General features: G+C 44.7%; 1 protein-coding gene across 3 annotated transcripts in view; it reads left to right on the top strand.

Annotated features, from left to right (window-relative positions):
• The window catches only part of FLI1 (Fli-1 proto-oncogene, ETS transcription factor), a 148,079-nt gene that overhangs the window by 115,075 nt on the left and 16,670 nt on the right, over positions 1-16,334 (top strand). For all 3 annotated transcript variants that reach the window (XM_058194990.1, XM_058194989.1, XM_058194991.1), the window contains one exon: positions 10,188-10,256. In XM_058194990.1, coding sequence (XP_058050973.1) covers positions 10,188-10,256 — 69 coding nt within the window. The remainder of the gene's footprint in view (positions 1-10,187; positions 10,257-16,334) is intronic.

Here is a 16,334-nt window from a genome sequence, read left to right as displayed (position 1 = left end):
CAGTTTCCACCCACTAGTCCTTGTCTGGCCTTCAGGTGCCTTGGAAAATAGCTTGACCCCCTCCTCTCTGTGGCAGCCCCTCAAATATTGGAAGATGGCTATCATGTCTCCCCTGGTCCTTCTTTTCACTAGACTAGCCATGCCCAGTTCCGTTCATCGTCTGTTTTAGCCTCCAGTCCCCTAATCATCTTGGTTGCTCTTCTCTGCACCAGAGGTGAGTTTCAGCAGGTTCTGACCAGTTCTGGAGAACCGTTAGCAGAAATTTTGAGTAGTTCGGAGAACCGGTAAATACCACCTCTGACTGGCCCCACCCCCATCTATTCTCTACCTCCTGAGTCCCAGCTGATCAGGAGGAAATGGGGATTTTGCAGTATCCTTCCCCTGAAGTGGGGTGGGAATAGAGATTTTACAGTATCCTTCCCCTGCCATGCCCACCAAGCCACGCCGACAGAACTGGTAGCAAAAAAATATGAAACCCACCACTGCTCTGCACTATGATGATGATTGATGAGTGATACCAAAAAGAAATGTCAATAAATTAGGCTGGCTCTGTTTTGAGATGCTACCAGGAAGATTGCAGCACCAAATCAGCCCTATCGTTGATAGGGTTGATGATTGTTGATGCAACGCAACATGTTGCATCTCTAAAGTGTTCCTTCCCTAAGAAGGACACGTCCTTTTTTCTACCTTGTTCTTGGTGTGATTGAGAAATTCTTTGCCCTTTCTTTTGGTGGCATTATTTTAGTTTCCTTTCTTATTGGGAAACGACCAAGGATGTCAGCGGTGATATCGGTGTTATCTATTATGCTCTTTCAGTTCTTTCTTCTATACTTCTTTGACTATCCATATTTCCCAATCTGGAAAAATCTTTATGCTTGGAAATTGAATGAAAGGCAAGAAAGTTGCAGAACCTGGAGAAGTGATTACATAGTAGAAGATAAATTATTCGCACACATCCAAAATTGGTCATGATCACGTGGTGACCTGCTTAATAACCGATATGACTTACAACTGTAATTCCTGGCTCAATTACAGTCATAAATCAAAGATTATTTGTAATTTATTTTCATGGACAGATTTGCTGCTTAATTTTTTTTATATATATAAGTAAACGCTACAGCATCCTATGTAGGTTGGCTCTAAAGGAGTACCTGGTTAAATAAAAGCTTTATCTAAAAATAGAGAAAATAATTGTTTTTTCAAAATTATGAGCCATGGTGGCGCAGTGGTTAGAGTGCAGTACTGCAGGCTACTTCTGCTGACTGCCGGCTGCCTCAATTTGGCAGTTCAAATCTCACCAGGCTCAAGGTTGACTCAGCCTTCCATTCTTCTGAGGTGGGGTAAAATGAGGACCCAAATTGTTGGGGGAAATTATGCTGACTCTATAAACCACTTAGAGAGGGCTGTAAAGCAGTATATAAGTCTAAGTGCTATTGCTATAGCTATATATACACACAACACACAAGCACATAGAGAGGTGAAATTGATTCGTCAGCTATAACTGATACAATTAATCGGGTAGACTTTCTCTTTGCAGAGCAGATGTATTTCCCTTATGCCCAGCCACAAAGCAAGACAAAACCATACATATACCCAGATGGGTTAGGAAGGAAGTCTTGTTTTGTTTGGTAAAAGAGGAACAAAAAGACTGAGAAAGGAGAAATGCAAACAGGTTATTTCAGTTCAACTCAAAAATCAATTGTCTTTTTTTTTTAAAAAAAAAAAACTTTTTATTGTTTTATTGTGATACACAATCTGACAAACGCACAACATACAAAATATAAATATCTCCTATTTTTAAACAACGTTTCTTAGTGGTCTTCTTTCGCTTTTATACCTTTCCACCCATATCTCATTTATTATTTTATTGACTTTCCTATCCCATTTTCTTTATTTACATTAAATTATCTAATACCAATAGCTTCACTTTTCTAGATTCTTATATATTTACTATTTACATATTGTGCATTTCTAATTTCTCCTCTTTATTTTTTTCCTTTGTCAAGCCAGTCATACCATTTGTTCCAGATTATACTGTATAATAATCTGTCTCTTCTTTCTCTTTAATTTCTTTTGTTAACTTGTCCATTTCGGCACATTCTAAAACTTTCTCTATCACTTCATCATCTGTTGGTGTCTTTTCCCATTTCCAGTTTTGCGCATATGTTATTCGTGCAGCTGTTATAATGTGTAAAATCAGATATTTTATTTCTTTGGTGTCTGTTCTCGTAAAGATTCCTAGCAAAAATGTTTCCGGTTTACTTTCAATTTGGTTGTTCTATTATTTTTTTCTAGCCATTTTTTGATATTTGCCCAGAATTTCTTTTTGCCACCGGACACAACCACACATAGATGGTAGTATGTTTCCTGAGTTTTCTTGCATTTCCAACATGTTGACTTATTATTTGGGAACATCTTTGCAAGTCTTGTTGGTGAAAGTTGCCATCTGTAACAAAAATCAATTGTCAAGCTGCAACGTTTTCTTCAGTCTGTCTCTCTCCAACGTATTTTAATTGAATACTCCGCCCTGTCTCTTTTCCATGGATGGCTGATTTCACACCAGCATCATTTCGCCAGCATCCCTTAATTGGTGTTTTCTTCTCCCCATCCCAATGCAACACCTTGCAAACTTGTGAAGAAGGCTTTCCTTTGGGAGTCCTTTTCTTCTTCTTCTTTTTTTGCTTTGCAAGAGTGAGATGGCCGTAAGTCCCATTTGTTCCCTTCGGCTGTCACTGGGATACTCTGATCTATTTTTTTTTTATTATTATTTATTCGCATTTATACCCCACCCTTCTCCGAAGACTCAGGGCGGCTTACACTATGTTAGCAATAGTCTTCATCCTATTTGTATATTTATATACAAAGTCAACTTATTGCCCCCAACAATCTGGGTCCTAATTTTACCTACCTTATAAAGGATGGAAGGCTGAGTCAACCTTGGGCCTGGTGGGACTAGAACCTGCAGTAATTGCAAGTAGCTCTGTTACGCATTTATTTATCCAAGCGGGACTGGACTAAAAGTTTTACTTAATTTTAACCGGGGTTAATTATTAATTTTTAGATAATGGGGTTTTATCATTTTAACTATAATTTTAATTCTGGCCTATTTAAATACATTTTTAATTAGTTTTTATTGTGTATGATTTCTGTATTTTTATCTGGCTGTGAACCGCCCTGAGTCCTTCGGGAGATAGGGCGGTATAAAAATTTGATTTAAAAAAAAAAATACTAACAGACTGCATTAGTCTGTTGAGCCACAAGAGGCCCTAGAGGTTTTTTTTTTGAACAAGCTTTTATTGTTTTTTTTAATTTCCCCTCCCTACACACATACATAATTGATGAACAGAGTATTGGCCATATCATGTCTTATACAATTCAATATATTCAAATACATTTTACTTAGTTGCAATTTTTGCCAAAGTATTCTCTTTTCCTAATTTTCATTCATATCCTAATATTTCCTTGCTCATTTCCCTAAGTCACATCTTCTTTCGCCCTCAAGTTCTAATTTCTCCATCTTTATTGGTATACATTCTCTTTCATTCTTTTTTTTAACTGTTTCAATTTTTATCCTAATATATTCAAATCTATTCGGGGTTGCCTTTCTTCCATTTCATCTTTTTCTTTTTCACAGCAATCCTTTCTTCTTCTCATTCCTCTTCCTCCCGTCTTTCATCCTCCCTACTTTCTTCCCTCCTCTCCTATTCCTTCTCTACTTCCCCTTCCTTTCTCCCCACTTCCTCCCTATCTAACCTTCTCTCCTACTCTTATTTCCCCTGCCTTTCCTCCTCTCCTCTTCCCTTTCTTCTTTCTCTCTCCCTCCTTCTCCCTTTCCATCTCTCTCCTTCTCCTTATCTCTCTCCATTGATGTGTTTATTTTCATTTCAATATTTCTGGTGTTCAGGCAACCCCGATTTTCTCATTTATTAACTATATTTGTCAAACCAAGGGATACTCTAATCTATATGGAGTCTTCTCTTCATTAAAGCCTGCCTACAGACCAAGGAGGCTACTGAAAATGACTTCTTTCCAAGCAGCTGTTCTTACATCTGCCTAATGACAGTCTGGTTTCTGGATTTCTGGGTCACTCCCTTGTGGTGCGATGCCTTAGAAAGGAATGTATTGTTTTTCCAGGGCTAACTTTCTAGGGCCGTTGAATGCTGAGTTGAATGCAGAAGGTGCTCAGGATTCTACTGGTTCGGGCGAACCAGTAGCTCCAACGATCAGCTGGGAGCAAACCGGTTCTCCCCGGCGATCAGATAAACCCACCTGCCCGCCACGCTATTTTCCTACTTTGATCTTCTCAGCTGATTCACGCGGCAGAGCAGATTGACGCGCCTCAGCTGTGTTTCTCCTCTAAAGAAACGCGGAAGTGAAGTTTTCTTTAAACTGCGCACATGAAGCGCACGATCACTGAACCGGTGGTTAAACCAGGAGGATCCCACCACCGGCTCAGGAGCTTTGTTCCTTATTTGACTTGTTAGAAGGAATGTTGGGGCTACTTCAGTCTTGACAGAAGAGAAGATCTGTAGCTCAGAGTTGAATCGTGGGATCAGCGAGTTTTGATTTGGTTCAAAGGAAAGTTTAAAGTTTTTCAGCCCTTTGGTGGGGAAAAAAAAACCCGGTACAAAATTATTTGCATGAACTCTCCCTCCCTTAGATAAAAAGCTGGTTTGAATTGGCAGCAGGCGTACTGTAAAAATAAATAAAATGGGAGTTTCAAAAGCAATGTGTGTGTTCAAAAATAAGAACTACTTCTTTCCCTGTGGTTGGGTGGCTCCTTGGTCATAGTCAACTTTGCATGAGCAAGAATAAGATAGAAGATCCTTCCTTCCTTCCTTCCTTCCTTCCTTCCTTCCTTCCTTCCTTCCTTCCTTCCTTCCTTCCTTCCTTCCTTCCTTCCTTCCCTCCCTCCCTCCCTCCCTCCCTTCAAGAAAACTCACATCATATCATTTGGTCCAAAGGAAAGATCTCTTTCAGTGACTGAGACATAATGCTGCTTTCAATCAAAAAATGGTCAATTTATATGCTATGGCTAAAAGGGACCCCTGAGTTCTTTCTTTGGGATCCATGGAAATTGCTTTCACGACACCATTGTCCTGTCCTGTCCTGTCTGTCTAATCAGCCAGCCAACCTACCAGCCAGGTAGCCTGCCTGCCTGCCTGCCTGCCTGCCTGCCTGCCTGCCTGCCTGCCTGCCTGCCTTCCTTCCTTCCTCCCTCCCTCCCTCCCTCCCTCCTCCCTTCCTCCCTCCCTTCTTCCTTCCTCCCTCCCTTCCTTCCTCCCTTCTTCTTTCCTTCCTTCCTCCCTTTCTTCCTCCCTCCCTCCCTTCTTCCTCCCTTCCTTCCTCCCTCCCTCCCTCCCTCCCTTCCATAGATACTGAAATATTAGGACACAACTGAGAATATGCCCAATACCACCTCCCCTCCCCCGCACATCCCTGAGTCTCTTTCACAAATTCTTCCACCTATCTGGAATTAGTAACAAAAATGTCCCCAAATGGAGTGTGACTTCCAGGCACCGGGTGATTGATCGGTTGTGGCATTGCTCTTGCTTAGATTTGAACGCTTGCTCAATAAAGATTCCAGATCTGGGTTTTCTGTTGACTTGGTATTTGGCAAATTTTGCTGCGTCTGGCTTCCCCCTCCCCTCCCCTCCCCCCACTTACCCCAATTTGTCTTCTCTTGCCTCTTTCTTTTCAACCTCTTAATAGGAAACACATTTTTCCTCTCCAGTTCTGGTGTTCCCACCAGAAATGTCAGACCGTTGGGCAAAGGTGAGAACTTGAACCAATAAACTCAGGGCAACTTTTCCTCTCTCTCAGCAAAAGTAGAGCCTGTTCTATTTGACTGCTCCTTTATGTGGTTATTTCCTCCTTCTCCCCCCCCCCCCGCCTTCTGTCATGCCTACCTTCCTCTTCCCGTCCCCATCCAATGTGTCGGTCCACATTTTAGCTGCAAAGAGACAGCTTGTTTAATCTCTGGAAAGCTTTTGGACTTTGCCAGGGGAACTGGTATTCATCATGCTGAGCACCGGGAATGAGGATCTGTCTCGAATTTGCCAGAAAATGTGTCAGCCATAAAGTTGCTTTCTCGCTGTTATTTGAGAATAAAAAAATAATGTACAAAATGCCAGGGATCTAGGTTTAGAAAGCCACCGTAGACATCACCCTTCTATTTTGCCCAGTTTCATAGACCTCTTGTAATGCCGATTGGAGTTCTTGCCCAGATTCATGCACCACCTGGCATAAATAAAAAAAAAATACCTTAAAGTTATAAAGCAGCAGTCATATCAACGGGTGGTCTGTGGACCACTGGTGGTCCGTGAGAAAATTTTGGTGGTCCGCAGAAAAATTATTTGCATTTTTTTATATTACACTAAATCAGGGATCCTCAAACTATGGCCCCTGGGCTGGATACGTGCAATGAACGTTTGTGTTACTGCAGAGGGTCTCCCACTTCAGGGTCTTTTTGTGTGGGTCAGAGGGGGGGGCAGTAATTCCAATTGGGGTCTGCTTCAGCCTCCTGGTGCAGGGCTTTGGGCAAAGACTGGAGGGAAGTGCCGCTGATGGCGAAGAGCTGGAGGGTCTTGTTCCAGTGGGACTGCATCATGGCCTGGAACTGGCTGACCATCTCAGCCTACTGAGCCTCCAGGCACCGGTACCTGGCTTTGCACTCCCATAAGTCTTCCCTCTGCTTGGAAAGCCTATGCTCCTAGTCCTTAGTGAGGTGCTTCTGCTGAGCCTCCTTCTTGGTTAGATCCAATTTGAACTGAGCTGTTTTGCAACTCTTTCTCGTGGTGGCTGCTTGGCTCCAACTACTACTTCCTATTGGGGCCCTGAGGAGCCCATGCAGGCAGGCAAGGAATGGATGGGAGGGGAGGGGTGAGTAGAGGCCAGCAAGGTGCCCCTCAACGTGAGTGACATCAAGTTGGCCACACCCACACAGTCACATGACCACCTAACCATGCCCACCCAGCCAGTCATTAAGCAGATCATATTAATGGTCTGTGGAATTTAAAATTATGAATTTAGTGGTCTCTGAGGTCCGAAAGGTTGGGGACCCCTGTTATAAAGAATGGTTAGTGGAATTGGGTAGGTCTAGTTTAATGAAAAGAAGAGCTAGGGGTTGCATGATATTGGCATGTTCCAATATCATGCCAATATCTGATCATGCCAACATCCGATATTGTTCCAATATCTAAGGGGCTGCCACAAAGAAGAGGAAGTCAAGCTATTCTCCAAAGCACCTGAGGGTAGAACAAGAAGCAATGGATGGAAACTAATCAAGGAGAGAAGCAACTTAGAACTAAGGAGAAATTTCCTGACAGTTAGAACAATTAATCAGTGGAACAACTTGCCTCCAGAAGTTGTGAATGCTCCAACACTGGAAGTTTTTAAGAAGAGATTGGATAATCATTTGTCTGAAGTGGTGTAGGGTTTCCTGCCTGGGCAGGGGGTTGGACTAGAAGGCCTCCAAGGTCCCTTCCAATTCTGTTATAGCAATAGCACTTAGGCTTATATACCGCTTTACAGTGCTTTACAGCCCTCTGTAAGTGGTTTACAGAGTCAGCTTCTTGCCCCCAACAATCTGGTTACTCATTTTATCAACCTCGGAAGGATGGATGGCTGAGTCAACCTTGAACCGGTGAGAATTGAACTGCCGAACTGCCGGCAATCAGCAGCCAGCAGAATTAGCCTGCAATACTGCTTTCTAACCACTGCGCCACCACGGCCCTTTATTCTGTTATTCTTTTAAATAAACAGACCGTTGTATGTGGACAAGCCAACACCAGCCTTTTAATATAATCTTTATTTACATGAATGCTTTTGTGCCTCACCTAAATCTCATCGGGTTCTGACCAGTTCTGGAGAACCAGTAATGGAAATTTTGAGTAGTTCGGAGAACCGGTAGTAAAAATTCTGACTGGCCCCGCCCCCATCTATTCTCTGCCTCCCGAGTCCCAGCTGATTGGGTTGCAGTAACCTTCCCCTGGAGTGGGGAGGGAATGGAGATTTTACAGTATCCTTCCCCTGTCACGCCCACCAAGCCACACCCACGAAGCCATGCCACATCCACCAAGTCATATCCACAGAACCGGTAGTAAAAAAATTTGAAACTCATCACTGCATGGCTGTATACCATACTGAACTTCGTATTGTTGTTTCCTTTCCCCCTTGAACTAAAAAAATATAGGGTATAGTTTTCCAAGCTGTGGATAATGTCGATGATCGGAACAATCAATGTATTGATGTTTTAAGATGGCCTGAATTCCATCTGAGATGTTTTAATGGTAGATTCATAGCTTATCTGCGTGTTTTGAAAAGTCCCATGGTTGAAGCGCCATGTCGCCATGTCACCCTCGGATTTTGGATGAGGAATTTGGGAGGATCTGAGGCTTTCTTCTTCAGCAGTGGCTTTCCATAATCAAGGGGATTCTTCTTTTATATCAGGGGTGTCAAATTCGATTTCACTGAGGGCTGTGTCAGGGTTGTGTTTGACCTCGGAGGGCCGGGGGTAAAGATGTGGCCGGGGAGTGTGGCCAATAGTGAGAGTGGCCATGGTTGGCGTGAGACTCAGGACTCATGTCAGAAGCACCTGTGGGGGGCAAGTGCTAAGGCAGGACTCCCCTAAGACCCTCACTCTCTCTCATTACAATCACCTTCCTTCCTTCCTTCCTTCCTTCCTTCCTTCCTTCCTGCCTGCCTGCCTGCCTGCCTGCCTGCCTGCCTTTCCTCTCCTCTCCTTTCATTTCCTTTCCTTCTTTCCTTTCTTTCTTTTTCCTTCCCTCTTCATTCTCCTTTCTTCTCCCTTCCCCTTTCCTTATTTTTCCTTTTGCCCTCTCTTCCCATCTTTTTCTTTGTCTCTCCTTTTCCCCTTTCTCCTTTCCTGTCCCTTCTTGCATGCTCAAACGCAAAAGGGGAAACATTTTCCTTTTGTTTTCTTTTTAGTTTGTTTCGATAGTCCTCTGCCAGCGAAAACGGAGCTCAGGAGGGCCATGCAGGGCCCCACTGGGCCCTGTTTTTGCTGGCAGAAGGTTTCAGGAGCCATTGCGGCTGAAAATGGGGCAGGGGGGTGCATGCGCCCCCCCCCCTCACTGGCAGAGGCACTGCAGGCTGATCCTTTGCTGTTTCCAGGCTGGCCCTGCAGGCCAGATCTAAGGCAGGCCTTGAGTTTGCCACCTCTGTTTTATATAGTGGCATTCATTTTAATGAGCTTCCAATTTGCAGTGCTATAACCCAAGAAGAAGTATATTCATGTATACATTTGGAAGGCACTGAGAGTCCCTAACTCCTTTGTCTTCTGGAATTTGTCCAATTGAGTTTCAGCTGGAATGGAAAGCACATATATGATGTCATTAGTTCTACAAGATACATAAAATAGTCAAGCCACGACCATGTTTAATGATCATCTGAACTTACAATGGACTTTAAAGAAGCTCCTTATGACCCACCTTAGAGGTTACAATTGCTGCCACTATCAGATGGTAGATATTACATGGTGGGCAGAAATAATGGGATAGAGGCAGTTTCCCAAGGCCCCACACCATGAAAAAAATATGGGTGGTAATTCGTTCATTGAGTTGCATCTGGATGATTATTGGTAACCAGTTTTTCTTAAGAGAGGTTTTACATGGGTGTATCAAAAAACAATCACAATTGCTTATATTACTGGCCTCTGGACCAGTCATAGCAACTGAGTGGTCTATAGAACACATTACAATAATCAACATGTGAGGAGCATGACTGACCTTGGGAAAAGATTCTTGGTCCAGTAAAGGTAAAGGTTCCCCTCGCACATATGTGCTAATCATTCCCGACTCTAGGGGGCGGTGCTCATCTCCATTTCAAAGCCGAAGAGCCAGCGCTGTCCGAAGACGTCTCCATGGTCATGTGGCCGGCATGACTAAATGCCAAAGGCGCACGGAACACTGTTATTTTCCCACCAAAGGTGGTCCCTATTTTTCTACTTGCATTTTTTACCTGCTTTCGAACTGCTTGGTTGGCAGAAGCTGGGACAAGTAATGGGAACTCACCCCATTACGAGTCACTAGGGAGTCGAACAGCTGAACTGCCGACCATTCAATCGACAAGCTCAGTGTCTTAGCCACTGAGACACTGCGTCCCATCTTGGTCCAGGGAAGGTTGCAATTTCTGCAAACTAAATTCATTCTGTTTGTTCTTTACAGGTAGTTCCTTGTTGTCTTACAACACACCAGCCCACCCAGATCCACCACCTCGCATCAATACCAAAGAAGGTGAGTTCTTGATATTTGTTCATAATAGTTGTTGTCTGCGCCCCCTGAGCCAGGCCTCCTGCCAGAAAGTGACTTGGAGCTGGGCCTCCTGCCAGAAAGTGACTTGGAAAGTGAGGGGGAAGGGCCATCAGGACTTACCTCGAGAGCACCGGCTTCCCTGGCTCAGCTCCAGGAGCAAGAGGCAGGCCAGGTAGAAGAGATAACAAGGCCTCCATCCCCTGACTCTTCCCCCCCCCAGGCCATGCCTTCAGACCCAGCTGATGGCAATCAGGCCTGGCTGGACCCTAGGTTTCGTAGGCAGGAGAGGCGGGAACAACAGAAGCAGGGGTGGGGCAGGCCTAGGAAGTGCTGAGTCATGGAGCCACACCCCACAGGATATAAAGGCAGCCAGAGCTGCTGTGTCTCTTCGTAGCAGGCAAATCAACTGATTAACTAAGAGCTGAAGTTTGTTCCTGGGTGACTCATCGGCGTCGAGGGAGATAACAGAGACACTTGGCAAACGCTCACTATTCTGCTGCCAGAGCTGATAGTGCTGGCTAATTAAGCCATCACTCGGACGGAGGCGAAGGGGGGACAGAACAGTAGTCATGGTTTGTCTTTAATGAAGAGTGGCTTGATTTGGGGAATAATACCACAGAAAGTGGTTCAAAGGAGCTGTGTGTAAAATCCATGGCCTCAAAGAAGGAAATAAGGACTCCATCATGGAAGAGATGGATGTATAATGACAGGATGGATGCGTAATTCAGTACAGTTGGCCTGCAAATATTCAAGAATATTATACTGTTTTAATATAAAGGAGTATAACAGAGAAAATTGCATGCAAATATGTCTTTCTATGATGAAAATACGGACAAAAATATACGCTAATGTGACAGCGACATACAGGTGTTCCTCAACTTATAACGGTAATGGAGACCAAAATTTCCATCGTAAGTCATGATGGTCGTAGGTAGAGACACCCAGACCTGATTTTACATCTTTTTTGTAGCAGTTGTTAAGTGAACACAGTGGCTGTCGAGTGAATCTATGTATTCATATTGAGCATAAGGGGAAATATTATGACTCTATTGGTTTATCAGAATGGACTTTGTTCTTTTCTTCTGATTGATAATGGAAAGATGATAAATGATGGGCCGCATTGGCGCAGTGGTTAGAGGGCGGTACTGCAGGCTACTTCTGCTGATCAGCAGTTTGGCAGATCGAATCTCACCAGGCTCTAGGTTGACTCAGCTTTCCATCCTTCCGAGGTGGGTAAAATGAGGACCCAGATTGTTGAGGGCAAAGATGCTGACTCTGTAAACCGCTTAGAGAGGGCTGGAAAGCACTGTGAAGTGGGATATACAGTAAGTCTAAGGGGGAAGGAAGGAAGGAAGGATGGAAGGAAGGAAGGAAGGAAGGAAAGAAGGAAGGAAGGAGGGAGATGGAAGGATGAGAGGAGGAAAATGAAGGAAAGGAGAAGGAAGGGAGGGAGGGAGAGAGTGGAAGGAAGAGGCAAGAGGCTGACTTTGTAAACTACTTAGAGAGGGCTGTAAAGCATGGTGAAGCATTATATAAGTCTAAGTGCAAGTGCTATGGGAGGGAGGGAGGGAGGGAGGCAGGAAAGAAAGGACAGACAGCAGGCTGGCAGGCTGGCTGGCTGGTAGACTGATCAGACTGGACAGGAAGGGCAGGACCAGACATTCAGTGGAGTCATGAAAGCAATCCAGTTGTGAAATCCCCCCGGTTCTCTCTGGTTCCCACGAGTGGGTAGTGCCCGAGCCACGTGGTTCGCCGAACTGGCAGCGCCGGTGGCGGGGAGGCTCTGCCCACCCGCCATGACATCGTTTTTAATCCTCTGCACATGCCAAACCGGCAGGGAAGGTAAGTAGATTTCACCTCTGGTGTAGGCCAAAAACCGGTGGGTGGGGGTGTATGTGTGTCCACTTTTGCTCCCAGCAGGCTTCCCTGAAGAAAGAAAGAAAGAAAGAAAGAAAGAAAGAAAGAAAGAAAGAAAGAAAGAAAGAAAGAAAGAAAGAAAGAAAGAAAGAAAGAAAGAAGGAAAGAGGGAGGGAGGGAGGGAGGGAGGGAGGGAGAAAGAAAGATTAAGAAAGAAAGAAAGAAAGAAGAAAGAAGAAAGAAAGAAAGAGAGGGAGGAGGAGGAAGGAAGAAGGAAGAAGGAAGGAAAGAAAGAAGGAAGAAAGAAGAAAGAAGAAAGAAGAAAGAAAGAAAGAAAGAAAGAAAGAAAGAAAGAAAGAAAGAAAGAAAGAGGAAGGGAGGGAGGGAGGGAGGGAGGGAGGGAGGGAGGGAGGGAGGGAGGATAGGAGGAAAAAGGAAAGGAAGGAAGGAAGGAAGGAAGGAAGGAAGGAAGGAAGGAAGGAAAGAAAGAAAGAAAGAAAGAAAGAAAGAAAGAAAGAAAGAAAGAAAGAAAGAGGGAGGGAGGGAGGGAGGGAGGGAGGGAAAAAGGAGTGGAAGGAAGGACTACAAACCTGGCACTAGATGCAGCTTCAGAGGATAATCCAGGGTGGAAGGTACCTGGAGGCCATTTAGTCCAACCCTGCTGCAGCAGGACATTCATTGTTAGTGAGTTTCTATCTTTTGATTCCCTGGTCACATGACCCCACCAAGCTACGCCCACCAAGCCACACCCACAGAACCGGTAGGGAAAAAAAATTAGATTTCACCGCTGAAGCAATCCCCATGGAACCCAAAGAAAAAAACTCAGGAGTCCCTTTCAGCCACCGCGTAGAAGTTGACCATTTTTGGGTTGAAAGCAGCATCGTGTCTCAGCCAGTGAAAGAGATCTTTCCTTTGGACCGCATGACACGATGTGAGTTTCCTTGACCGCTGCTAGTGGAGGGAGGATAAGAGAGAAGAAAGCACTGAGTGCAATGATGCCCCTCGACAGGTCAATCGGCGTGGTGGGGAAGTGAGCGAAGGGATGAGTGAATGTAAGATAATGCTGTTGGGAGGACAGCATCTATATCAGTGGTAGTCAACCTGGTCCCTACTGCCCACTAGTGGGCGTTCCAGCTTTCATGAGGGTTTTGTCCGATACTGAAGCACTTTCCTTTTTTTAAAATTTAATTGACTTTAAAAAAAAAAATTCATAGCATGATTTAAAAACATTTTCATTAGGTTTTCATAAAATTCCCCGTGACAATTGAAATTTCTGAAAATAGACCATTTGTATCGCCCGTGTGTACGTTTAGTTCACGTTACGTAAGCGAAACTAAATGGCGCTATAGTGCGACCTCAAACAAAAGAGCCTCGTCCTAGAATAGCTCAAGCATCTCCCCCCACACCACCCAGCTGTAACAGAGAAGCAGAGCTGGTAGCCAGCATCCCCCCCCCAAACCCAATCCACGATGCGCGAGAGGCATGGACAAACAACGATACACAGCGCATCACTGTGGAACTGGTGGGCGGTTACAAAATTTTACTACTAACAGAGATACAAAAATGGGCGGTAGGTATAAAAAGGCTGACTACCCCTGGCCTAAATAGTTCCTAGAAGGCTTCAGTTCAGCCTCAGTTGAAGGTGCTGTCTACGCTGAACCTCCAGCCATCTGCTCCAGAGACAGAAATACACATATGCGCAGGATCAATGCTGCGTGTTGCAGGTGCTGCTTTTGTTTCCAAAACCAATGGCCCACTTGAATTGCCGACTCCCTCCCGCTACTGCTCTTGCCACTTAGAGCAGCCCCAGATTTCAGAGGCCGGTGGGGTGGGGAGAGGAGGGGAGGGGAGGGGAGGGGAGGGGAAGCAAGGTAGCCATGAAAGAGTTTGGAGTCCACCCCTGTGCAACCGACTGTCCTGTTGAATAGCTTCCCATTTAAATCAACCCAAAGGGCTGTTCAAACAAAGCGAAAAGCGCGACGCTTCGGTCGGCCAGCGGTAAAAACCTTTCCCGGCGAGCTTGCCTGAGTGCTTGGCTCTCGTGCTTTCTGGAGCAGGGCAGGTGCTGCCCCTCTAAACAGAAAGACGGGAAGCCGAGGGAGAGGAAAAGCTCATCAGATAAAGATAATACTTCTGGCTTTGGTTTGTTTTTCATGTGGTGCCTTCCAGGACGGGCCATTCATGGGCAAATGGGAACACGGCTTTTCTTCTCCTTCTTTTGTCCTTCCCTTCCTCCTTTCTTCTTCTCCCATCCCTCTTCTTCCCCTCCCACTCCTCCTTTTCCCTCTCCCTCTCCTTCTTTTCTCCTTCTCCTCTCTCCTCCCTCCCTCTTCTCCCCCTCCTCCCCTTTTCTCCTCCTTCCTTCCTTCCCATTATTAAATGCAGTAGATTACGCATTACTGCCATAGAGTAAAATATTCCAGACTTCTACACCTCTAATAAAAAAGTAATGGGAAAATGAGTTTCCTACAGAAAGTTTAATTGTAGTTTTTAAAAAGTGCTATCTATTTTTTTTAAAAAAAACTTTCCAATTTGCTTTCTCCTCTCTTATACATGTATATGTTTACGGCACTTGAATGAATTAGGCTACCTTCTTTCTTCCATATACATGTAAGCAACCTGTATTAAATCAAAAAGCAGAATAGTTGCGTCCCTTCCTTGACCAGGACTCCCTATGCACGGTCACTCACATGCCCTTGTCACTTCCCGCCTGGACTTCTGCAATGCTCTCTACATGGGGCTCCCCTTGAAGAGCACCAGGAGGCTCCAGCTGGTCCAGAATGCGGCTGCGCAGGTAATAGAGGGTGCTCCCATGTAACACCTCTCCTGCGCAAGCTGCACTGACTGCCGGTGGTCTTCCAGGTGCAACTCAAGGTGTTGGTTATCACCTTTAAAGAGCTCCATGGCATAGGACCGGGTTACTTACGGGACCGCCTACTGCCACCAATAGCTCCCATCGACCTGTGCGCTCCCATAGGGAGGGCCTCCTCAGGGTGCCGTCAGTCAAGCAATGCCGACTGGCGACCTCCAGGGAGAGGGCCTTCTCTGTGGGGGCTCCTACCCTTTGGAATGAGCTGCCTCTGGGGTTACGTCAACTCCCCGACCTCCGGACCTTCAAACGCGAGCTTAAGACCTTTTTGTTCCACCGTGCGGGGCTGGCCTAACAAAATTTTTAATTGGGGTTTTTTTATGAGGGTTTTTATGATAGTTTTAACTTATTATGGCCAATTTTAGAATCAGTTTTTTAAAATATTTTAATTCTTGTTTATGTCTTTGTTGTTTTATTCTGGCTATAAATCGCCCTGAGTCCTTTGGGAGAAAGGAGGTATAGAAATCAAATAAATAAATAAATACAATAACGCTGTGGTGAAAATAAGAATAACTTGATATTCAGCTCTACAGCCAAGGCTTCCACAGCTTAGCAAATGGGGACCTTATATTTGCTCAAACTGCCAAGTTCACATTTTCCCCAATATAATTATTTTTCTATTCCGCACCATTATTGTGTTGCATTAGACATTTTAATGAGTTTTAATGAGTTTGCGGGCCAGGGAGCTGTGGTTCTTGGACAACCTAGAAATGTAATAAGGAAAAGGAAAACTCTGAAGATGACAAACAGCAGGGACTGCGGAAGCCCAGGCTCCGTGCAAGTTAAGATGCATGAAAAAAATGGGCCTCGGCTATCACTTTTCCCCAAATTAAGACGACCGTAATCCTGGGGAAAAACTCTAGAAGGATGTGTGGCATGCATTGATATAGATGTAGATATATCTCTCTTTCTGGCCGGCTCAGTTATTAATCAGCATTCACAGTTAGCACTCTAGTCACTAAACATATCCACTTAGTCCTAACAGCTGTGGGTTTTACTCAAGGACACGCTAAGAAAGCCTCTGCTGGCCTTCACATTAATCTGAGTTGAAGTTCCTGCAACAGGTTCCTTTGGAATCAAGCCCAACCTCCTTGGACATTGGCCATGATTCCACACCAACAAATACCCTTATGTTCTCCAGAGAAAGGCACCTTGGTCCAAATTGTCTTCATCTGTTTTGGAGACCCGGATTGTTCTAATGAGAATCATCCAGTTTTCTTTGGCCGAGAAACAATTTTCTCATAAAGGAGATTCCCCAGGCTCTGAGTAGAACGGCTGGAGCCTATCTGTTTGGTTTGTTTTAACGGGAATGAGTCTGCTTCAGTTTTCTGAGT

The sequence above is a fragment of the Ahaetulla prasina genome, chromosome 9 (genome assembly GCF_028640845.1).
Source record: "Ahaetulla prasina isolate Xishuangbanna chromosome 9, ASM2864084v1, whole genome shotgun sequence".
Classification (NCBI taxonomy): domain Eukaryota; kingdom Metazoa; phylum Chordata; class Lepidosauria; order Squamata; family Colubridae; genus Ahaetulla; species Ahaetulla prasina.
This window is presented reverse-complemented; position numbering and strand designations above follow the sequence as displayed.